This window comes from Schistocerca cancellata, chromosome 1 (assembly GCF_023864275.1).
Source record: "Schistocerca cancellata isolate TAMUIC-IGC-003103 chromosome 1, iqSchCanc2.1, whole genome shotgun sequence".
Taxonomy (NCBI): Eukaryota; Metazoa; Arthropoda; class Insecta; order Orthoptera; family Acrididae; genus Schistocerca; species Schistocerca cancellata.
Window position 1 is genome coordinate 318806477 of NC_064626.1, and position 25323 is coordinate 318831799.

Sequence of the window (25323 nt, forward strand, 5' to 3'; positions counted from 1 at the left end):
AGAGCACATTTCACGTAGCTAAAGTTTCGTGTTTGTAGAGAAATGATTTCGAGTCTATATGTTGGGAAATATGTTGCGTTAGCGATCGGTAGGATGCCGTCTAGTGCTTGATATGGAGAAGTATCGCGAAAATGGTACAATGTTATGTCGGGTCTATAGAAAGAAAGAAAAGGCTGACAGTGCTTCCCTAGGACTGGGGAGCATTGTAACATATAGCCTGTGTGAGTGTAGGCGTACGATAATTTTTTCGGGTGTTGTACAGATATAAAAGGTAACTGGACTGTTTGTGTAAAATGTGTATATATTCTGTTGTAAATTTACTGTGGCTTACATTGTGTAAAATGTGTATATATTGCATTGTAAAGATACTATGGTTTATGTTATGGCATGACTAGAGAGGATGACTGTTTGTCCTATCGTGAGGGACGCATAGATTCAGCACATCGATAACAACAAGGGTATGAGAGAGAGTTTTTAAGTGGAAAATTATATGCGCTATAGATACTGAAGCACAGTCATCAAGAGGAGACATTACCTGTACATTGATTGGTGTCAAACTGTAGCAGCAATCGTAATTTTCAAGTGTAGTTACATTGGTAAATATATTCCAGGCTTCCAATATTCTTGTGAGTCTGGAATGTTTTTGATACTCTGGAGATAAATTTGCGGGTTTAACTGTCAATTCAGCTTACCGATCTGTGTAAAATAACCGCGGGTAGTCCGAGAAAGAATAGGTGGATGGTGCTTCGATACCGGTGGCATGAATAATTCGGCGGGTAAATTCGATAAGAGCCAATCAGAATGCTAGATTCATTCACATCGTTTGTGCTGGGATATAGGAGTCTCTACATAGCAGAGGGAACGTTTGCGTATGTTGAAATCTGGAAGGGTTAACGCGTTAGGAGCGCTGGGAAGACGGCATTCGATGTTATTTTCGTAAACACCTTCTGTTAGGGTAAGAATTTCCGTGCATACAAGCTATTCTGTGACAATATACAATTCCCGATAGGTCGACTAGGCTCTTTTTTTTTAAATGCCATGTGACGTAAGATTAACGTTGAGAACGTTTTAGAAGACGAGTCGCTACACAGACGTTACACGGCGAGGCGAGAGCCACGCTGCGGTGGGTACGCACGGCTGAACGCATCTCGTATGTTCCGTTAGATGGAAGCAGCCTGTGCTGTTCTGCCATCTGTGGTAAAGTGCGTGCTGTCCAGAGGTGTCTCGCGTATGGTGGCTGCACTTTGGAATTCTGTGAGGTTGGTATAACGGGAAGTGAATAGACCCAACTTTTAGCCACATCGGACACGTCGGCCAAACGCATGAGCATCTGCACTCTGTATGTAAGTCTTTGCTCCTGTCCAATCATGTTATCATTGGCATCTAGGTGAACACGTATTGTGATAGGAATTTCTCTAGTGTCAAGTATGAAAAGGGATGTATCCATGCCTGTGGGCAGCTATGTGTGGTTTGACAGCTGACGGGCGCCTCAGTAGGTGGGGCTGTCGGTAGCCTCCTATGCGCTCTAGTGGACAGGGGGCGGTGTCTGCGTACGTTGGTTGCGTGTCTGATGTATTATTTTGGGAACGGGTCTGTACACTGTGCTATGCGTTATTTGGACAGTTTATGAGTACTGAGTGTGTCTATACATCACTGTGCTTCATTATTTAGGAAGAGTCTGAATGTCTGTACTTAAATTATTTGCGTAAATTAGGAGTTGTTTGCGTGTCTCTAGAGCATTATTTAGGAGTAGTTTAGAGATCTGTGGGCTGTGTGTCGTGACCCCAAGCATATGTTTTGTATTAGTGTGATAAATATACTCCATCACTAAATAAAATGTTCGAAAATGAATAGAGTGCACTCCTTCCTTACTCTCCCCAGCAGTCCAGTGCAGCCTGAGTAAGTTTCGCGCCATCTTCCCCCTACAGACCACTATCTGGGATTAGGTCATAGGAGGGATAACAGTACATTCTGGTGGCAGTAACGTGTACTAGGTCAGTTGGACTCTAAATCTCGTGGTGGAGACACTGGCTGCAAAATAAAGACTTGTGTTCAGGTCTGTTTTGCCGCCATTTCGCCCCACTATCTTGGATGACATCATGCACTGTGCATGTTACTACACGTTAGCCTGCCAAAATGGATCGGTAAGGGGACGTTTTGCTGGGTTGAGGATCGTGGCGGAGACTTTAACTATTTGCTTCCAAGACCAGATGGGCGTGGCATTCGCTAAAATTCATTCCAAGTACACAGTAGCGCACTCTGGTGGTGTGAGTATGTACTAAGCCTCGTGGTGAACACATTGCATGCTGCCATCTTGATTAACGGTACTTGCGTCATCTCCTGAAGTAACGACAGTGCCCTCTGGCGGTGGCGATGTTTACTTAGTCAGTTGGAGTCTGGAGCTCTTTATGAATAACTGGGTGTCGCCATCTTGGATTACATCACAGATGAGAGCGCCCTCTTGTGGTGGCGGTGTGTACTAAGTCAGTTGGAGTCCTAACCTTGTGGTGAACACACCTGCATGGAATTGTTTAAATAAATACTTATGTCCAAGGTTCCTACGAATCCTTAGGAGGAGGTGGCGGTCTGGCGACTGAGGTTAGTACAAGTGTCTTTTCTTTCACACCATTTTCTTAGCTTAGTAGAGATATGCAAATTGACTTTTGTTTACCATCAAATTTCAAACTTGTTGCCAGTTCGTAGGAGGAGGTGGCAGTCGGATGACTTAAGTTAGGACAAGTGGCCTATCTTCCCAAATTTTTCTTAGGTTGGTAGCAAAAAACCCAAGTGGCATTTTTTTACCACAAATATAAAAAATCAAATGTGTGTGAAATCTTATGGGACTTAACTGCTAAGGTCATCAGTCCCTAAGCTTACACACTACTTAACCTAAATTATCCTAAGAACAAACACACACACCCATGCCCGAGGGAGGACTCGAACCTCCGCCGGGACCAGCCGCACAGTCCATGACTGCAGCACCTTAGACCGCTCGGCTAAGCCTGCGCGGCACACAAATATCAAACCAGGCATCAGTTTGTAGGAGGAAGTGGCGGTCAGGTGACTCAAGTTAGTGGAGGTAGGTCAAGTGAGCTATCTTCTCGCGATTTTCTTTGCTTAGTAGAGAATACCGGGTTATGATGCAGTATCCTGTAGGAATTCAAACTTGGCGCCAGTTCCTAGGAGGAAGTGGCGGTCGGGTGACTTACGTTAGCCCAAGTGGCCTATCTTCCCGCCATTTTCTTTGCGTAGTAGAGATAATAGTGCTGTGGTGCATTATCCAGTTAGAATTTGAACTTCACGCCATTTTTCTTGAGGAGGGGGGCGCACTTTCCCGCTAAAATTCAAACTTCCCGCCATCTTGAATGACGTAATGCGCTGTTGCAAAGTCTACACGACGCCATCTTGGATGACGTCATCACCACTATCTTAGATACATCTGGCAACAATGCAGAGTGGACTGGTCCTCTCTTTGCCCCAATACTGGTTGCAAGTGCTACTCTGAGATGAAGAGGTTGGCACAGGAGAGGAATTCGTGGCAGGTCACATCACACTAGTCAGAAAACTGATGACTTAAAAATAGGTATGTAGTAGTGGTTTTATCCTCGTTCTATTTGCGATTGGAACAGAAAAGTAAATGTCTAGCAGTACAGGGTAGGATCCGCTGTGCACCGTATGAGGAATATGCGTGTAGATGTAGATACGTAGTACTGGCTTGCATCACGCTATGTTGTTAGTAACTCACACAAAAATTTTACCTGTATTCACAATGTTTCAACACACTGGCACTTAACACAAATGAATTAGATCAAATCTGCTTAAAGTACAAAGTGTACAAGACTAAATAAATGACTTGTTTGATAATAGAAGATAGAAAGTCGTTACCGAGGTCAGCGACAATGATGAATAACTTATATATAACTATAAATGTGTGAATCGTTCTACATTTATCCACATAGGTTAGGCATTTTGGCAGACTGCCACCATCGGATCAAAGCGGGAAAGGAAGCATCGGTATAGTGTTTTATGTCAAATATTACTTAAACATAAGATCTGAAAGTGCATACTTTTCTGGCGTATGTCTTAACAAATTTCGGCCTCTGTTTCATTAATACACTATCTGATGGAAAGAATCCAGATACTTGTTAGTGTCCACTCGTTATGACGGATTGATTCTGCTGGGGTGTCCAAATATCTGTGGAAGAATGGCTACCCAGTTTTCCTCAGAAGCCAAAACCAGAGAAGGTAGTGATGTTGGTTGCTGGGGTCTGGAGAAAAGTCGACGTTCCAACAGTTCCTAAAGGCATTCCACTGGATACAAGTCAGTTCTCTGGGCTGACCATTCTATTTCAGGAATGTTATACTATGTAATACCTGGCTGAAAACAACCTACAACTTCGTGGCGCCCTCCATCGGTAATGCTGAAATTCAATATGGTGTTGGCCCACCCTTAGCCTTGATGACAGCTTACACTCTCGCAGGCTTACGTTCAGTCAGGTGCTGGAAGGTTTCTTGGGGAATGGTAGCCCATTTTTCATGGAATGCTGCAGTGAGGAGAGGTATCAATGTCAGTTGGTGAGGTCTGGCACAATGTCGGCGTTCCAAAACATCCCAAATTTGCTCTATAGGATTCAGGTCAGGACTCTGTGCAGGCCAATCCATTAGAGGGATATTATTGTGGTGTAACCACCACACGACATACCATGCCTTATGAACAGGTGCTCGATCGTGTTGAAAGATCCAATCGCCATCCTCGAATTGTTCTCCAAGAAGGCGCTTAAAACATCAATGTAGGCCTTTGCTGTGATAGTGCCACGCAAAAAAACAAGGATTGCAAGCCCCCTCCATGAAAAACACGACCACACCATAACACCATCGCCTCAGAATTTTACTGTTGCCACTACGCACGCTGGCAGATGACGTTCACCAGGCATTCGCCATACCCACACCCTGCCATCGGTTCGCCACATTGTGTACCGTGATTCGTCACTCCAAACAACGTTTTTCCACTGTTCAACCGTCCAATGTTTACGCTCCTACAGCAAGCGAGGCGTCGTTTGTCATTTACAGCGTGATGTGTGGCTTATGAGCAGCAGCTCGAACATAAAATCCAAGTTTTATCACCTCCCGCCCAACTGTCATAGTACTTGCAGTGGATCCTGATGTAGTCTGGAATTCGTGTCTGATGGTCTGGCTATGTGTCTGCCTATTACACATTATGACCCTCTTAAAATGTCGGCGGTCTCTGTCAGTCAACAGACGAGGTCAGCCTATACGCTTTCGTGCTGTATGTGCCCCTTCACGTTTCCACTTCGCCGGCCAGAGTGGCCGAGCGGTTCTAGGCGCTTCAGTCTGGATCCGCGCGACCTCTAGGGTCGCAGGTTCGAATCCTGCCTCGGGCATGGATGTGTGTGATGTCCTTAGGTTGGTTAGGTTTAAGTAGTTCTAAGTTCTAGGGGACTGATAACCTCAGATATTAAGTCCCATAGTGCTCAGAGCCATTTGAACGTTTCCACTTCACTATAGCATTGGAAACAGTGGACCTATGGATGTTTAGGAGAATGGAAATCTTATGTACAGACGTAGACACAAATGACATCGAATCATCTCACCACATTCAAAGTCCATGAGTTCTGCGGAGTGCCCCCACATGACTGCTGAGGTCGCTGGTATGGAGTACCTGGCAGTAGGTGGGAGCACAATGCACCTAATTCATCTAATATGAAAAATGTGGTAGGTTGGTTGGTTGGTTTGGGGAAGGAGACCAGACAGCGAGGTCATCGGTCTCATCGGATTAGGGAAGGATGGGGAAGGAAGTTGGCCGTGCCCTTTCAGAGGCACCATCCCGGCATTTGCCTGGAGTGATTTAGGGAAATCACGGAAAACCTAAATCAGGACGGCCGGACGCGGGATTGAACCGTCGTCCTTCCGAATGCGAGTCCAGTGTCTAACCACTGCGCCACCTCGCTCGGTATGAAAAATGTGTTTTTGAGGGTGACCAGATACTTTAGGTCACATTGCTTATGCCCACAAACCATTGCTGCTTTATGACAGGGTCCTCTGTATGCTTGTACTACCAGTAATTGTCTCCAGGCTGTTCCTCCACTGTACACAGTACACAATGCCGTAAAATATGTTCATATCCTTCCACATCTGGCGTTTTCTGAAGTGCAGTAAGGGAACCAAATCCTGACCATGAAAAACACCCTATACCGTAAAACTGCTTCCTCTCACTTCCTCTATAACTCACTGTTGGCACTACACATAATGGCTGGTAATATTTTCCAGGAATTCACCAAACCAAAAACCTTCCATCGGATTGCCATAAGGTTTAACATGATTTGTCACCAACTCATTTCAAGTTATCCACTGTCCAGTGCTGTTGCTCTTTCCACCAACAACAGCTTCACTTAGCATTGACTACAGAAATGCGTGGCTTATGAGGAGTTGCTCAACCATTATACCCCATTCTTTTTAACTCCCTATGCACAGTCATTATGCTAACTGGACTGCTAGTAGGACTTCTGAACTTGGGTAATTCCTTCCACTCATTTAACGTAATTTTTTAAAACCACTCTCCCCAATGCTCGACGGTCCCTCTCTATCAGTGAATGAGTTCTTCCTGGTCTTGGTTTTCCTGTGGTTATTACTTCACATTTTTACTTCACAGTCACATTGCCAGCATTCGATTTGGGACACCTTTCTAAGAGTTGAAATGCATCTGATGAATTTGATACTCAGGCAACTGGTACATGTGAAGTTACTGAGCTCTGATGACGTATTCTGCTGTTATTGCTTCTCTGCAAAACAGTCCTCACCTCTTTTTATATTGGCACATCTATTTCTTTTGACATCTGGTGTTCAATTCCGCATTACATATGGGTGTCAGGGTACCTTTGATATCACTGAATGTGTCTGGTGTTTGGTCAAACCTAATTAAAATTAACATAGTTGATTTAATTAAAGTGTGGCTGATATCTTCATCCCATATCATATTCATTAGTAGAAACACTGAATTAGTGTGTCTGATAATAGAGGGCAGTAAAGAGTTCGACCTCAGGTACCATGCTTGGAATACAGTAAGAATCACGCTTCGAATATGAAAATAATGAGGCCTTAACAACTGTATTTACTTGGGAAAGAGTGATTTATCTTTCAAACCTTCACACTGGATTAGTAAACATTGTGACTGGCCAGGATGATGTCAACAAATGCAATGCAGATGGTCCTTCCAAAGAATTTCCCAGTGTGCCGGACATGAGATGTTATTTGTGTATCATTGATCAAAGGAGGGTGCACATGTTCGTTATCCTGATTTTTTGGCAGGAGTGGGGCAAGGGTTCAAGTCAGAATAGTTGCATACTGAGCAAGTTGGTGCAGTGGTTACCACACTGGACTCACATCCAGGGATAGCACACTGGACTCACATCTGGGAGGATGACTGTTAAAATGCATGTCTGGCCATCCTGATTTAGGTTTTCCGTGATTTCCTTAAATCACTTCAGGCAAATGCTAGAATGGTTCCTTTGAAAGGGCATAGCCGACTTCCTTCCCCATCCTTCCCTAATCCAATGGGACCAATGACCTGTTTGGTCCCCTCCCCCAAATCAACCAACCAATCAAACAACAGTTGCATCAGATGAGCAGTGATCGATAATCGCAAGGTGAGTGCAATCCAAATTAAGATTTCTCTTGTACTTAGAATTATCTAAGACTTTGAGCAATTGTATGATGAGCTACAAGTAAGGGTAGCACTCACCAAGCTACTTGTCACATCTTATCACCAAGCAGTTTGCCTCGAAAGTGCAGAGAAAGACACAGCTGGATGATGAACAGCATAAAAATGTGTTTAATTATGAGAGCAGATTCTGCATTAATAATAGTGTTGACTAGGATTGACTTCTACTACTGACATAAATAATCCACCCTGAGCCTTGTGCTGTTGGCATCCAGAGTGCAAAATGATCATACACTGCTAACAGTTGTTGAAGGGACAATGAATATTGCATTATACATGAAAAACAGCATAAAATCCACTCTGTATGGCACCAATCATCACCTCTTTTGTCCAAATCTTTACTGGTTGGCTACTGTGGAATAAGTAGCATATGATGTCATGAATGACTACATTGTTTGTTTTAATTTTTAAGCAGCCATTCAAAGCAAGAAATATTAGCTAACCAATATGGAGCTGAAGGTGGTATCTTGAGTGGTGTAGGATTTTAATTTTTATTCTTAAAATGATTTTTTCTGTGTTCTTTGGCTTCTGCCATCTGTGAGCAGATATACGAGTTGTGCAAAACAGATATAGGTGAATGGTTTTATAATTAGTTTTTCAAGATGTTTGTATCCTCAGTGGAACATTTTGATTTTACTCATTATTCTATGTATTAACATCACCTACTATAAATTCACTTCTATGTTCCATGAAGCTTGCATTGTCTCTAAATGAATTTGTGAGTACTGTATCTAATTCTAATGGTCAGCAGAAACTTTCTTTAAACTGAACAACAGTTACGTCTTCCTCTTGACCCCCCGCCCCAAAAAAAAAAAAAAAAAAAAAAAAGAAAAAAAAATCCCTAAAGAAATTGATTTATTTTTGGCTTGCTAGATGCAAAATTTTTGTTACAACATCACACTACCAGGTCCTGGATTATCTAAGCTATATTTTACAAAAGATAATTTCACTAATTATTTGATTTGTTGTGTTTCTATGCACAGTTTTGTCCATAAAAGCAGTGTGTTGTGGGGCTCTGTTACAAACACTTCTGCATTTATTTCCAGTGACATAACATTCTATTTCACTATATTCACTCTGCAGGTCAATATTATAATTTGCTTATAGTTAGTGAGTAGTCATCATGTAACATAAGAAATTTGGTGCTAAGTGCCAGTTTGTAGCCATATCTGCTCTTGTTACTCAGCTAGCCACTAAAAATTTCTAATGAGTAACTGATGTATCCAGGACAACCCTAACTGTAGGAAGTATGTGACTCGTTAGAGGGTTATCCAGTGCAGAACATTACAGACCTGGAAGAGCTACCATTCACTGAACTCAGCATCAAAAGCACAATTCCATGCTGCAAATTATGTCACCAGTGTAAAAAAGTGGGCCACCATTCTTCACTGCTTCTGCCAGTTCCCTAAAGTAATGATTGGGTGACAAGTGACAAACATTATTGACGCTGAAGTGAACAGTTATCCACAGCTGCTTGTGTCCTGCATTCTTAATTGCTCACAGAACAGCTCGTGATAATCTGATGAACAGAAATATCAGATGTGCTCCAGCTAACTATATTGTCACAAGACAGTAAATAAAGGGAGTAAAGTAATCTGTTAGAGGAATATATTTGTACTCGTTACTATGCATGGAAATAGAAATGTTTCACTTTAGTGAGGGGCAGCACTAAAGTGACTGAGTGGGATGACATAGAAGACGCTGGAATTATGGAAAGACAAGTCTTGAGATTTCCATTAACAAATCCTGACTTAAATTTTCCACCTTTATAAAACATATGTAGTTCCTACAATGAATGTACATGGAATTTCCTGTAGTAGCCTCAAAAGTCACTCTAATCTATAATAGTGACACTAATAAACTTGAATGTCATTTGTATACTACCTGGTTGAATAGCAAAAGAGGGACATGCATTTTATTTACTACTACTGATATTGTTGTATTAGAGGACACCTCTTGCATCATTAAGACAAAGCACAGTGAAAAATGTTATATACGTTCATAGTCACATCAATAATTATAGTAAGGACACAATGAGTATTAGTAAGAAATAAGATTCATATATCAGTTCATGTGGTGTTGCCAGTTCTCGCAGTTAAGTTTGTCAGTCAGTAATGATCCTCTTTATAGACACTATCTCACTTCTTTATGATAAATGTTATGTTTTTATGAAGCATTTTTATATGAAACTCCCTAGCAGATTAAAAATGCATTCTAGATCAGGGCTGTAACTCAAGACATTTGCCTTTTGTGGGCAATTGCTCTACTGACTGAGCAAAACTCAGTAAGCCTCATGATCCGTCCTCAGATATTTACTTCCACCAGTACCTCTGTCCTGTCTTCCAAGGAAATCTGTAAGGCAGGTTGTGAATTATGCCTGGATATCTCATTGAGTAGAGCAACTTCCCATGAAAGCCAAAGGTCTTGGCTTCAATTCCTGGTCTGGCATGCATTTTTAATGTGCCAGGAAGTTTCATATTTTCTTGGAAGACAAGGGTCCCAGGTTTGAGTCCTTTTCTAGCAAACAACTGTAATCTGCCAGGGAGTTTAAAATCAGTGCAATTTCTGCTGTGGGATAAAAATTATATCATTTTTATATGATTGTGCTTACTTTTAGTTGTAAACTCCCTCTCTCTTCTTTGATCAAGAATATTTTAATATTTTTAAAAAGAATTCTTTCCTCAGCTTTACACACCAGCTACAGCCACAGTCCTCATTAATCTGTACTATGTATTTCATTTTTGTCTCTTGTATGAACTGTATGCCTATTTCCAAATGTAATAGATTTTCCACTTAATTTAAGATTTGAATTTGTTCAAATACTTGCATTTTTCTCCTCTCTGACTTCTTTACAGTGTATTGCTCCAGGTAGGAATTTCTTTCTTGATCTTACAGCAGCATTTTTAAGGACATACATATTTTATTAAGCAAGCTTACTTGATCAGTGATTGCCTGTTGTGATACAGTTATTGCTGTAGCTGTCGAGTGTAATTTTGTCTCCAAGATAGTAGTATCCTTCTACATATTCTCCCACTTATCTTTATACTTGCTCCTTCTATGTATTCTTTAAATGAATATGGAGTGAAGTAAAATGTCCATTCCAAATGAAGCTTTCATATATCCTCTACTCTCAGACAGGAGCATTCTATCATTCTATTCTCCTGCCTATTAAAGTAGTGACACAGGCAGTATTAGATACACACTTGTATGTGCCTCCTGCATGTAATGTATATACTGGTTGCAGACACTGGTGATGTGAAGGGATGCGTGGCAGCAGTGTCTTTCGTGCTAACATCAGGTGCACGCCACGGGGTGACAGAGGAAGCACTCTCTAGTGAACTGCAGCAGTTGGGGCTGCCACGTGAGCTGAGTGCTGCACTCTGTCGTGTCTACAGTGACAACCTACCTGCTATTACTGCTGCTCTGCGTGACAACTCACTCCGCTGTAAGTCACTTTTCATGAATTTTTCAGGCAACATCATGATATGGTAAATATGTGTTGAAACGTTCTTACAGCATTCAAAATAGCTACAGTTGTTGTTTGGTTTTCATTTGTGTGTGCGTGTGTGTGTGTGTGTGTGTGTGTGTGTGTGTGTGTGTGTGTGTTATTTCTTCAGAATTGCCACATAATCATTATAACAATTCTTTTAATACTGTTCTCTTATAAATGTTTGAGATTATGATTCCAATGCTGCTTTCTCCTGCACATCCTTCCTGGAATAAAATCATGATTATGCTGCCTGCATTTTGTGGCAAATTTAAGCACTCAGTCACAGCATGGGGAGAGCACATTGCTTCACACTGTTACCACAGGAGCTTACATTGAACCTGATGGTTTTCAGCCAGTTCCTGAAATTCCAGCTGGATACAGGCTCTGAAGTGTTGTTAATCAGAAGGATTTGTATTGGCAGCTCAGCTCTCCTTTGCTGTGAAGGGTCCAGTACCGAGCTGTGTCTTACTGCTGTATGGCCATTCCTCTTCTCAGTGAACTGCCATGGTAGCCAACTACAAAACATCATACAACATCATACATGTACCAAGTCTATTTTATGTACAAAACAGTGCCTTTTCCTGACCTTGACACACTGTGCAATTTGTACGAGGTGCATTCAAGTTCTAAGGCCTCCCATTTTTTTTCTAATTAACTACTCACCCGAAATCGATGAAACTGACGTTACTTCTCAACGTAATCGCCCTGCAGACGTACACATTTTTCACAACGCTGACACCATGATTCCATGGCAGCGGCGAAGGCTTCTTTAGGAGTCTGTTTTGACCACTGGAAAATCGCTGAGGCAATAGCAGCACGGTTGGTAAATGTGCGGCCATGGAGAGTGTCTTTCATTGTTGGAAAAAGCCAAAAGTCACTAGGAGCCAGGTCAGATGAGTAGGGAGCATGAGGAATCACTTCAAAGTTGTTATCACGAAGAAACTGTTGCGTAACGTTAGTTCAATGTGCGGGTGCGTTGTCTTGGTGAAACAGCACATGCACAGCCCTTCCCGGACGTTTTTGTTGCAGTGCAGGAAGGAATTTGTTCTTCAAAACATTTTCGTAGGATGCACCTGTTACCATAGTGCCCTTTGGAATGCAATGGGTAAGGATTACGCCCTCGCTGTCCCAGAACATGGACATCATCATTTTTTCAGCACTGGCGGTTACCCGAAATTTTTTTGGTGGCGGTGAATCTGTGTGCTTCCATTGAGCTGACTGGCGCTTTGTTTGTGGATTGAAAAATGCCATCCACATCTCATCCATTGTCACAACCGATGAAAAGAAAGTCCCATTCATGCTGTCGTTACGCGTCAACATTGCTTGGCAACATGCCACACGGGCAGCCATGTGGTCGTCCGTCAGCATTCGTGGCACCCACCTGGATGGCACTTTTCGCATTTTCAGGTCGTCATGCAGGATTGTTTGCACAGAACCCACAGAAATGCCAACTCTGGAGGTGATCTGTTCAACAGTCATTCGGCGTTCCCCCAAAACAATTCTCTCCACTTTCTCAATCATGTCGTCAGACCGGCTTGTGCAAGCCCGAGGTTGTTTCGGTTTGTTGTCACACAATGTTCTGCCTTCATTAAAGTGTCGCACCCACGAACGCACTTTCAACACATCCATAACTCCATCACCACATGTCTCCTTCAACTGTCGATGAATTTCAATCGGTTTCACACCACGCAAATTCAGAAAATGAATGATTGCACGCTGTTCAAGTAAGGAAAACGTCACCATTTTAAGTTTTTAAAACAGTTCTTATTCTCGCCCCTGGTGGTAAAATTCCATCTGCTGTACGGTGCTGCCATCTCTGGGACGTATTGACAATGAATGCAGCCTCATTTTAAAACAATGCACATGTTTATATCTCTTTCCAGTCCGGAGAAAAAAAATTGGAGGCCTTAGAACTTGAATGCACCTCGTAAAATGAATTTTTGGACCAATAATGGACTGTGTGTTTAATTTTACTGCTCACATCTCTTCAAAGCATTCAGTGGTGCCAAAATTTTGTAGAGCTTCTTATGCATTTGTGAGGATATTTAAAATGTCCACTATAAATGCCCAGTCTGACCTGGATCTCCATCAAATGGCTAACCCGAAAGTTTCGTTGACTAAACTGGCTGGACGCCAATGTTTTTCAAAGATAGATCTACACATGTTGCTTGATGAAGCGTTGAGGCAGCTCCTAGTATTAAATACACCATTCATTTTATGCAAGTGCAACTGCTGACTGTTTGAAGTTGCTAGTGCACTCACCATTTTCCAAAACTATTTAGAATAACTGATTAAATATATTCTGCAATGTGTTATTTATTTGGATGATATCATTATTACAGTGTTGACACATGAGGAACTCTATGGGAACCTCAAATCCCTTTTCAAACAGCTCCAAAAAATGGCATATGCTGTCAGTTGGAAAAGAGCAGTTTCTTCACCCCCAATATCAAATACTTAAGTGACAAAGATATCACACCCACACAAGGCTAATTCAGTGCCATCAGTGGTGCACAAGCTCTTACTAACCTTACACAGTTAGTCATTCCTGGGTAAAATCATGTACTATGCCAACTTTATTCCCCAAATGGTGCAATCATGCCCTCCCTTTGTCGGTTGTGCAAGAATAGCATCAGATATGTGGTTTACCATCTGTTAACAGGATTTTTACCACATTAAGGGTAGTCTCAAGGTGATACCACGTCTGATGCCACATACATCAAGCCTTTCATTGACAGTCACAATGTATGCACTCCAGTACAGAGTTGCTGCAGTTTTGGCCCAAAAGTTGTTGGATGGTTCTGACAGCCAATCACTTTCACCTCAAAAATGTTGACTCCCGTGCAGCTTATCTACTCAAAGATCGAGAAGGGGGCTTTAGCAATCATTTACAGGGTCAATACATTCCATGTGTACTTGTATGGTGGCAAATTCCACATGCTGACTGACCACAAACCCTAAATTTCATTGTTTGGGAATCATTCTAAGCTCTCAGAGAAAACATAACAGCACTGTGCATTGTTTTCAAACACACTAATACAGAGGACCTATCCCATCTCCCTCTTGGCCCCGATGCAGATTTCAGTCAGCAGGAAACAGTTTTTTTGCCCTGGAACACCATTTACAACAAACTGTGGATGAATTCCCATTGACCATGTGTGAGGCAACCATGGCATTATCCTGTGACCCAGTCCTATGAAAAGTTTACTCTGCAGTACAGAAGGGGTGGCCAGAGTATGTTTCCAGCCTGGCAACATGTCTTACACAGTTATTTGCACTGCACTATAGGCTCAATGCTACATATGGCATCTTAACACTGACCATGTAGGACTCTGAACACTGGGTCATCATTCCACACTTGCTTCATGCCCACATCCTCCAGCTTCATGTTTTGCATTGGGGATGACGCATATGGAGGCACTGCCCCAGTGCCACGGCTACTGGCCCAGCATCTGTGCTGGTGTAGAACACATGTCATTTCTGTCATGCTTGCACCCTCAGTCAGGCAGTCTCTGTGCAACATTTCACTTCATGGTCCCGTACTGACCACCCATGGGGAAAGGTCCACATTGATTTTGCTGTAGCTATATGGCTATTGGTGGTGGACCCTCTCTTGAACTTCTCTTATGTGCCATGGACTCTGCCCATCATCACCCCTATTACCTTTTGTGCCCTGTTCGAACTCATGAAGCATGCCCAGCTTGCATACAGGCCTACCCATGCCTATGGTGCCTAGGTATGGCAGGCACATTTGGTCAGCTTACAGGGTGGATCCAATGTTTTTTCAGCAGCCATGGACACTTCAGACATTTGATGTTGCATTTGGGTGCATCTGTCTGGCACACCACGACAACCAGCTCCAGTCACGACTGCAGTCACTGTTGGCACTCCTGGCTCCACTGCTGTGGCTGGACACCTGAATCACCACCAGATGTGCTCTCTCACCCTTGTCGTGCATCCTGGAACATGCTCAAACCCCCTACCCTGATGCCACTGCTCACCAGAGGGTTGGTCAATGGATTATGGTGTAGGAGCATATGGAGGTTGAACCACTGCCTCCATACAGACCTTCCCTCACTCTTGTTCCCTTGCTGTCCTGTCACAGCCAGATTCCCCTGGCACACTGGTCTCCCTCCCATAGTGCTCGGCCAGGCCAACAGGGTTGGCTGGCCCCTATCCCATGGTTCTGTATCTGTTGGTGGGGTGTTCAACTGCTCCACCCCTCGCCTTTGCCATTGCCGCAGCCCTCTGCCCCATTGGCATTGGCATAAGCTGGGACATTTACGATGGTTGTATGTGCTGATTCATGGGAGAAAGGGGGGGGGGGGGGGTGGCATTTAATATACCCACAATGGCAAGTATCAATTGTGTCTCAGAGGCATTACAGCTTGCAGTTGACTACTGCCACCAGTTGAGAGCATGGTATGCCACATGGGTTGTGCCACTCGCAGCAATGGGTCCCGGCAGGCAACAATGATTCAGTGAAGTACAGCTACTAGAGCTACTATCAGTCATGCCATTCTGCTTATTGGATTTTGATGTTGCCCTGCCCGCACTTTTTTTGTTCTTGTTAATGGCTGTAATTCAGTGTTTTGCCTTCAACCAACTTGGCTTTGTTTATGGACTATGCATTCGTATTTGTGGACAAAGTTAGTGATTAAAGTGACAAAATTTGCCTTTGTTGTCTTAATTTATGTGCTCTTTGTTAAGCGAGTACTACTTACAACATACACATAATTGTGTATTACTTCAATTTGTTATATTTAATATGTGAAAGTAACATTTCAAGTTTCAACTCATTGTTAAGCAATAATATTGACATGGGACTATATTGTTTTTATCTAAGCTCTGAGAAAGTCAGTGACATGAAACATTCTCTTACCTGCTGTTAGGAGTGTTTTCCTTATATGAGTGACAAATTTGTTTCTTGATGCTTGAAGCTCAAACTATTGCTGACATGTTGAACAATTAACTTACATGTATTTATGAACATGTTACTTTTCTGTTCTGGTATATGTTTCATCTCACTTGACCATTGTTATTGTTGCATAGTGATGTGTAGAATCTTCAGTTTGTTTGTGACTTCACTTTCAAAAAGCTTTTGATTCTGTAGCACACTGACATGTAAAACTTAAATTATGTCCACACTGGCATGGTTAGCCAGGTTTGTGGCTGGATTAAAAACTTTTTAGTAGGTAGCAGACAGGATATTGTCATAGAGTAAGAAAGAAACAATTTTGGTTGAGCCACAAGATAATTTGTGGCCCATTATATTATAATGTTGACATAGAGGTAATTATCTATGGTGAACTACTATCCAATAATATTTCAGTAATAGCCTGTAAATCTTGACAAAACATTCATTAAATATCAAGTTGTCAACTAGCTGTTAATGTAGAGAATGTAAAGTTGTACATTTCACCTGAAACAAAAGATAAAATGAGACAAATGACAGCTGACAAAAAGATTTATATACAATCATTTATTCAGAAATGGAATTGAAGTAACATTAATATCAGATTTGATTAGTAGGCCTTTACTGAAATATATTTTAAAATGATTCTATGGATCTATATGTAGATATGGTCATATATTTATGCATTCTGAGCAATTGTTAGTATCTGAGACAAAATTTCAATGATTCTGAATGCTGTTATAAGTATACATGGCATACAGGTATGAACATATCATCACTGCTACAAACAAAATGCAAAAATTTAATTGCATAGTGGCTGATACAGTGTCATGTATCAAATACTGTTTATGTCCAACCTACGAGCTGTTTTATAATACAGAAGCCACATCCCCATGTACACTTTTTTTTTAATTTAAGTGTTGCATGTAATTCTGACCTGTCCTTTCTCTAACTCGTTGATAAACGTATGTCCTTTTGATATGTACACTCCTGGAAATTGAAATAAGAACACCGTGAATTCATTGTCCCAGGAAGGGGAAACCTTATTGACACATTCCTGGGGTCAGATACATCACATGATCACACTGACAGAACCACAGGCACATAGACACAGGCAACAGAGCATGCACAATGTCGGCACTAGTACAGTGTATATCCACCTTTCGCAGCAATGCAGGCTGCTATTCTCCCAGGGAGACGATCGTAGAGATGCTGGATGTAGTCCTGTGGAACGGCTTGCCATGCCATTTCCACCTGGCGCCTCAGTTGGACCAGTGTTCGTGCTGGACGTGCAGACCGCGTGAGACGACGCTTCATCCAGTCCCAAACATGCTCAATGGGGGACAGATCCGGAGATCTTGCTGGCCAGGGTAGTTGACTTACACCTTCTAGAGCACGTTGGGTGGCACGGGATACATGCGGACGTGCATTGTCCTGTTGGAACAGCAAGTTCCCTTGCCGGTCTAGGAATGGTAGAACGATGGGTTCGATGACGGTTTGGATGTACCGTGCACTATTCAGTGTCCCCTCGACGATCACCAGTGGTGTACGGCCAGTGTAGGAGATCGCTCCCCACACCATGATGCCGGGTGTTGGCCCTGTGTGCCTTGGTCGTATGCAGTCCTGATTGTGGCGCTCACCTGCACGGCGCCAAACACGCATACGACCATCATTGGCACCAAGGCAGAAGCGACTCTCATCGCTGAAGACGACACGTCTCCATTCGTCCCTCCATTCACGCCTGTCGCGACACCACTGGAGGCGGGCTGCACGACGTTGGGGCGTGAGCGGAAGACGGCCTAACGGTGTGCGGGACCGTAGCCCAGCTTCATGGAGACGGTTGCGAATGGTCCTCGCCGATACCCCAGGAGCAACAGTGTCCCTAATTTGCTGGGAAGTGGCGGTGCGGTCCCCTACGGCACTGCGTAGGATCCTACGGTCTTGGCGTGCATCCGTGCGTCGCTGCAGTCCGGTCCCAGGTCGACGGGCACGTGCACCTTCAACCGACCACTGGTGACAACATCAATGTACTGTGGAGACCTCACGCCCCACGTGTTGAGCAATTCGGCGGTACGTCCACCCGGCCTCCCGCATGCCCACTATACGCCCTCGCTCAAAGTCCGTCAACTGCACATACGGTTCATGTCCACGCTGTCGCGGCATGCTACCAGTGTTAAAGACTGCGATGGAGCTCCGTATGCCACAGCAAACTGGCTGACACTGACGGCGGCGGTGCACAAATGCTGCGCAGCTAGCGCCATTCGACGGCCAACACCGCGGTTCCTGGTGTGTCCACTGTGCCGTGCGTGTGATCATTGCTTGTACAGCCCTCTCGCAGTGTCCGGAGCAAGTATGGTGGGTCGACACACCGGTGTCAATGTGTTCTGTTTTCCATTTCCAGGAGTGTATTTACAGCTATCCAATCTGCCTTTCTGTGCTTGGTATCTAACATTCCTAGATGCTAGATGCTCATGATTCTATAGTGTGTGTGTGTCCAGTATACTGTGGTATTTGTTTTTTTTTTTTTTTTTTTGTGTTCTTAAAGAATCAGTGTAGGAAAATGTTAAATTTGAAACTTGTTTCTTCTCAATGTAGGTGTTCATCAACCAAGTAAATATTACTTAACCTGTTTGTTATTGATAGTCCATGTTCTGAAAATAACTGCCATACTACCTTAATTAAGAAATTACTGTAATAGCCTCTAATGTCCGTACAGTCGAATGGACTTAAGAAATATCCACTTATAAGGCAATAGCAGTCTGGAGTGGTGGATACTAGGCATCAACCTCAGAGACAAGTTGACAAACAAGTTCATCTGAGGAAAAACATAGATTAGATTAGAATAGTACTTGTTCCATAGATCATGAATACGACACTTCATAATGATGTGGAACGTGTCAGGTTAATAAAAGGTGTCCATACAAGATATTACATTACACAAAATATTACATGACACTTAACTTTCTTTTTTTTGTGGGGTTGGGGAAATTACCCACTTATTATATCCAAAAATTCATCTAATGAGTAGAAGGAGTTGCCATTAAGAAATTCTTTTAATTTCCTTTTAAATGCTATATGTCTATCTGTCAGACTTTTGGCGCTATTAGGTAAGTGACCAAAGACTTTCATGCCAGCATAATTTACCCCCTTCTGAGCCAAAGTTAGATTTAACCTTGAGTAGTGAAGATCATCCTTTCTCCTAGTGTTGTAGCCATGTACTCTGCTATTACTTTTGAATTCGTTTGGATTTTTAATAACAAATATCATAAGTGAATATATTTATTTATTTATTTATTCTTTGCCCATGGACTCCAGCTGAAAATCCAGCTGAGAGTATTGGGTGTGTCATACAATAGGCTATTAACATCAAACTTGATTTCATTATATATAAATGAAACAGATGATTAAACAGAAATAGTCCATAATCATACAAAGGTATTACATGTTTCACATTATATGTACACACAAATCCAAACAACATACATGATAATTTTAAAAGATACATTTCAGTAATGATATAATGTATTAAACACCATCTTAGTATTCACTCAAACTGTATATACATTTCTCTGTGAGATATAGTTTCAAATGATTTTTAAAACATTTTAGGTCTGTTTCTTTTTTAATGATTTTGGGGAGTTTATTAAAAAACCTTTTGCCTGCTTCTTCTGGGGCAGTCATAGACAGTTTTAGATTTCTGTTTATCATGTAGTAATTTTCATTTCCTCTTGTACCGTGTTTGTGTACATCTTTATTTAAGAGGTGTTTATCACTTGACCTTACCGCCATTATGCTTTGGTATATGTACAGTGAATATACTGTCATAATATTATAGTATACAAAAGCTTGCCTACAGGTCTGTCTTGGTGGTATTTTTGCAATGCATCTCACTGCCCTTTTCTGAATTGTGAATATTCTTTTTAGGTAGCCAGCTTGTGCACTTCCCCATATATGAACTGAATAAGACAAATGTGGGAAGACAAGTCCATAATACATTGATCTGAGGACTTTATCATCCACAGTCTTAGCTGTTTTATGCATGATGAAGATCAGTTTGTTTATCTTTTTACACAGTGCATCGATGTGCTCCCCCCATGCCAAATGTTTGTCTATTATAGTTCCTAGAAAATTTGTGCTGGTTACTTCTTTAATAGTCTTTCCATTTATATTAACATTTATATTATAATTTTCACTATGCTTGGTCTGAAATACTACATTCATTGTTTTAGACTGATTCATAAACAGGTTGTTTTGTGTTAAATATTTATTTGCATTTTCGATAGTCAGGAGTGCTTCCTTCTCAAGCTCCTCCTTTGTGTCAGCTGTGCAAATGATTGTTGTGTCATCAGCATACATTATAAGTTTCTGATTTATATAGCTAGGGAAGTCATTTACGTAGAGTATAAATAGTATTGGCCCAAGTACAGACCCTTGCGGCACACCGTGTTTAACTGTTTGTAATTCTGATCTGTAGTTTGTTATATTTTCCCCACTAGTATGTCTGATTTCTGTACATTGTTTCCTATTTGTAATGTATGATTTAAGTATGTCATAGCATTTTCCTCTAATTCCATACTGATATAATTTCATCATTAATTTTGAGTGGTTCACACAATCAAATGCCTTAGATAGGTCCATAAAAATCCCACAAGTCTTTTGTTGCCTGTCAAGTAAATTAAGAATGTGCTCAATTATATCTGTTGATGCTGTTTTTGTTGACTTCCCTTCTCTGAAACCATGTTGTGATGAATGCAGTATACTGTACTCTGTTATAAAACTTACAATTCTATTCTTTATTATCATTTCATAGATTTTAGCAAATGTTGAGATCAATGATATTGGCCTGTAATTTCCTAATTCATCCCTGTTCCCTTTCTTAAATATTGGCTTCACTTTACTTACTTTCAGTGAATCTGGAAATATACCTTCTTCTATCGCAGCATTCAGCATGTGTGTCAATGGTTTTAATATACATTCTCTGCATTCTTTTATGAGATGTGATGTGACACCATCGAAGCCAGATGAATGTTTAATTTTTAGTTGTTTTATGAGGTTTGACACTTCTGCATCTGTTGTAGGTATGAAAACCATATTATGATTTGTATGTGGGGGGTTTAACAATTTACTTGCTGCATTTGTTTTATTTTGACTTATTAATTCATCTGCCACAGTAATATAATATCTGTTAAAAGTATTGGCTACTTCTAGAGGGTTTGCGTTGCTTTTCCCACTCATCAGTGGGCAGATGTCCTCCGCCCGATTTGTTACTTTTCCTCTCTCCTCATTAATGAACGACCATAAACCTATTGAGTGGTTCTTTCCCTTATCTATAGACATCCTGATGAATGATGCTTTAGTTTTTCTGATAAAACTACAGTACTCTTTCTTTTTTATTTTATACAGTGTGTTGTAGGCCTCAGTATTTTTTTGTTTGGAGAGGTCATAATACACTCTCAGATTATTTCTGGCATGGATTACTTCTCCAGTCACCCAGCTTTTCTTTTTTTGTTGCTGTCTGACAAGCCTTTTACTAACAGGACATGTAACATCATAATAATAACTGAATAAAGAAAAAACTGGTTCCATTTGGTGTTTGCATCTTTAGCTGCATATATTGTTTCCCAGTTTTCTGCCTCTAACATCTTTTTTAGCAGCTTTATGTTATGTGGGTAGTTCTGTCTTCTCATCTCCCATATCTTCTGCACTGAATCACTAGTCTTTATATTTATGTCTATCATGATTGCAAAATGGTCTGCTAATGTGGAGTTTATTACCTGTGTGTCACAATAGCATGTAGGAATATTTGTTATTACATGATCAATTATAGTTTCACTATGCTTTGTTACTCTGGTTGGTTTATCTATTTTTATTTTTAGGTTGTATATGCACAATATGTCCAATAGGGTCTTAGTATTGTCTGTATTTTTACTTGTGTCTATGTTCAGATCTCCTATAATTATCAAATAAGCATATGTTTTTGAGAGGTGTTGTATTATATCTTCCAGCTGTTCAAATAAGGTTTTGATTATACCATTTGGTGATTGATACAAACCTAGTACACAACATAAATTCCCAGCAATTTTAGTTTCCAGTGCTGTAGCTTCAAAGCTCAATTCTATAGCATATTTCGTTATATTTATGGCTTTAGTTGATTTATAGTTAGAAAAAATGGCAACCCCACCACCCTTATAGGAAGTTCTGCAAAAACTGGCTACTTTCACATAATTCTTCAAGTTGTACATTCCTATGTGGTTTTCTTTTAGCCCATGTTCTGTAACTACTAGAATGTTTGGCCTATGTTCCTGTAATATTACCTCTAGTTCCTCTATTTTATTGTTTATGTATTGAACATTTTGGTGAAGTATTCTAACAGTTGGCTTTAAATGTAATAGTTCCCCTTCCTGTAATATACTAAGCACTTCACTTGCTCCCTTTGCTTCTGGTACTATGCAATGTTTTTTTTTCAGTTTGTGTCATTAAACCTGGGTCGTATCTTTGTCCGGAGTTTATGTCCCTCTCACTATTGTCACACTGGTATTTAAGATGGACAGTTTTACTTACATCTTTTTCCATGTTCTCTTTCTGCTTACTCGGTACCATAAAAAATCCTCACTTAGTGTAGCAGGTCTCCTAGTTCTCAGGCATCTGTCTTGATTGGAAGCTGCTTCTGCTGTTGATCTCCCAGGCCTCAGGTACCTCTTCTGTGTGTTTGCTGTTGCTGGTGGCTCCTGCGCTCCCCGACTTGGTGACTGCCCTTCTTTGTTAGCTGCTGCGGCTAATAAACCTTGTATGTTTTCTTACATGCATTTTCATTGCCTTGAGGTAGTATTATGGGGTCTGCTGTTCTGGATGCTGTTGCTGATGACGACAGCTCTGCTGATGATTGTGGTGATTCTGCTGCTATTGGTTTATCTGACATTGCTGCTGAGAATATCTGAGCCTTTGCTGCTGCTACTGGTGTATATATTGAGGTTACAGTGGAGATCTCTAGCTCTTTAAATAAGTGTCTGCAGGATGATCTTGGATGAGCTCCAGCAATTATTCTGATTACACACTTTTGTGCAATGAACACTCTTTTACTCAATGATGAGTTACCCCAGAATATGATGCCATACGAAAGCAGAGAATGAAAATAGGCATGGTAAGCTAATTTACTCAGAGGTATATCGCCAAAATTTGCAATGACCCTAATAGCATAAGTAGCTGAACTCAAATGTTTCAGCAGATCCTCAGTGTGTTTTTTTCCAGTTCAACCCCTAATCAATGCATACACCTAGAAATTTTGAATATTCTACCTTAGCTACCAATTTCTGATCAAAGTCTGTATTTATCAATGGTGTCATTCCATTTACTGTGTGGAACTGTATATACTGTGTTTTGTCAAAGGTTAATGAGAGCCCATTTGCACAGACCACTTAATGATTTTCTGAAAAACATCGTTTACAATTTCACCAGTTAAATTGGGTGTGATAGCTATACTTGTATCATCGGCAAAAAGTACCAGCTTTGCATCTTCTTGAATATAGAATGGCAAATCATTAATATACATTAATATATATTAAGAACAGCAGAGGACCCAAGACTGAACCTTGCAGCTCTTGATTGTTCCCCAGTTTGAGAAATCACCTGTTTTTTGCATATTATGTGAACTGCTTATTTCAACTTTCTGCACTCTTCCAGTTAGGTATGATTTAAACCATTGGAGCACTGTCCCATTCATACCACAGTACTTGAGCTTATCTATAAGTATTCCATGATTTACATAATCAAAAGCCTTTGATAGATCCCAAAAAATCCCAATGGGTGACTTCTGGTTACTCAGAGCATTTAATATTTCATTAGTGAAAGTATATATAGCATTTTCTGTTGAAAAACCCTTTTGGAAACCAAACTAACATTTTGTTAAAACTTCATTTTTACAAAGGTGTGAAGCTACTCTACAATACATTACTATTTCAAAAATTTTGAATGAGGTAGTCAGAAGAGAGATTGGGCGGTAGTTGTTGACAACAGACGTATCCCCTTTTTCATGCAGTGGTTTAACAATGGCATACTTCAGTCTATCTGGGGACATACCCTGCTTCAGAGAGCTATTACATATGTGGTTAAGAAGCCCACTTATTTCTTTTATTTCTTGGGAACAAGCTTTTATTATCCTGCTGGAAGTGCCATCAACTCCATGTGAGCTTTTATTCTTGAGAGTTTATTATCTTCCTAATTTCAGCAGGAGAGGTGGGTGGAATTTCAATTGTATCAAATGGTGTGGGTAAGGTGTCTTCCATTTACTGCCTTGCTACTTCTAATGAACATTTAGATCCTATTTTCTCTACAACATTTAAAAAATGATTATTCAAAATGTTTTCGACTTCCGGCTTGTTGTTTATCAAGTTTCCATTCGCTTTGATGGCGATGCCATAATCCTGTACTCTTGATTGCCCTGTCTCCCTTGTAATAATATTCCAAATTGTTTTGATTTTGTTATCAGAGGTATTAATCTCAGACATGATGCACATGCTTCTGGACTTTTTAATAACCTTTCTTAATGTAGCACAATAGTTTTTATAATATTTGGCTGTTTCTGGGTAATTACTCTTTCTTTTTGTTTTGTGGTTACAAGATATTTTTATTCCTTTAGTAAGCCAAGGTTTTTTGCATGGTTTCTTATAATTTGATTTAACTACTTTCTTGGGGAAACAGTTTTCAAATTCTCTTACAAGTGTGTCATGAAATAAGTTATATTTTAAATTAGCATCGGGTTCCTTGTACACCTCATCCCAGTCTAACTGCTGAAGAGTTTCTCTGAAATTTATAATTATTGAGTCATTGATTGAACGCACAACTTTGGAAGGTAGTTTTGAATTACTGAATGGAGCTATGTCATATACTGTAACTAGCTGATCATCATGATCAGAAAGCCCATTCTCAACAGGACAAGAATTTATGTTTTTAAACCTGTCTTGGTCTATAAAAGTGTTATCTATCAATGTGCTGCTGTCCTTTACTACCCGAGTAGTAAAATTAATGACAGATGTCAAATTGAAAGAACCGAGCAAGACTTCCAGGTCATTCTTCCTATTACACTCTTTCAGTGAATCAACATTGAAGTCCCCACAAATAATAATATGCTTTCCCCTATCTGACAGATAGCACAACAAGGCATCCAAGTTTTCCAGGAATAAA

At 40.9% G+C, this 25323-nt stretch overlaps 1 protein-coding gene across 4 annotated transcripts in view; it reads left to right on the forward strand.

Annotated features, from left to right (window-relative positions):
* The window catches only part of LOC126172942 (COMM domain-containing protein 4), a 551734-nt gene that overhangs the window by 523390 nt on the left and 3021 nt on the right, over positions 1–25323 (forward strand). For all 4 annotated transcript variants that reach the window (XM_049920920.1, XM_049920918.1, XM_049920917.1 and 1 more), the window contains one exon: positions 10983–11183. In XM_049920920.1, the coding sequence (XP_049776877.1) occupies positions 10983–11183 (201 nt within the window). The remainder of the gene's footprint in view (positions 1–10982; positions 11184–25323) is intronic.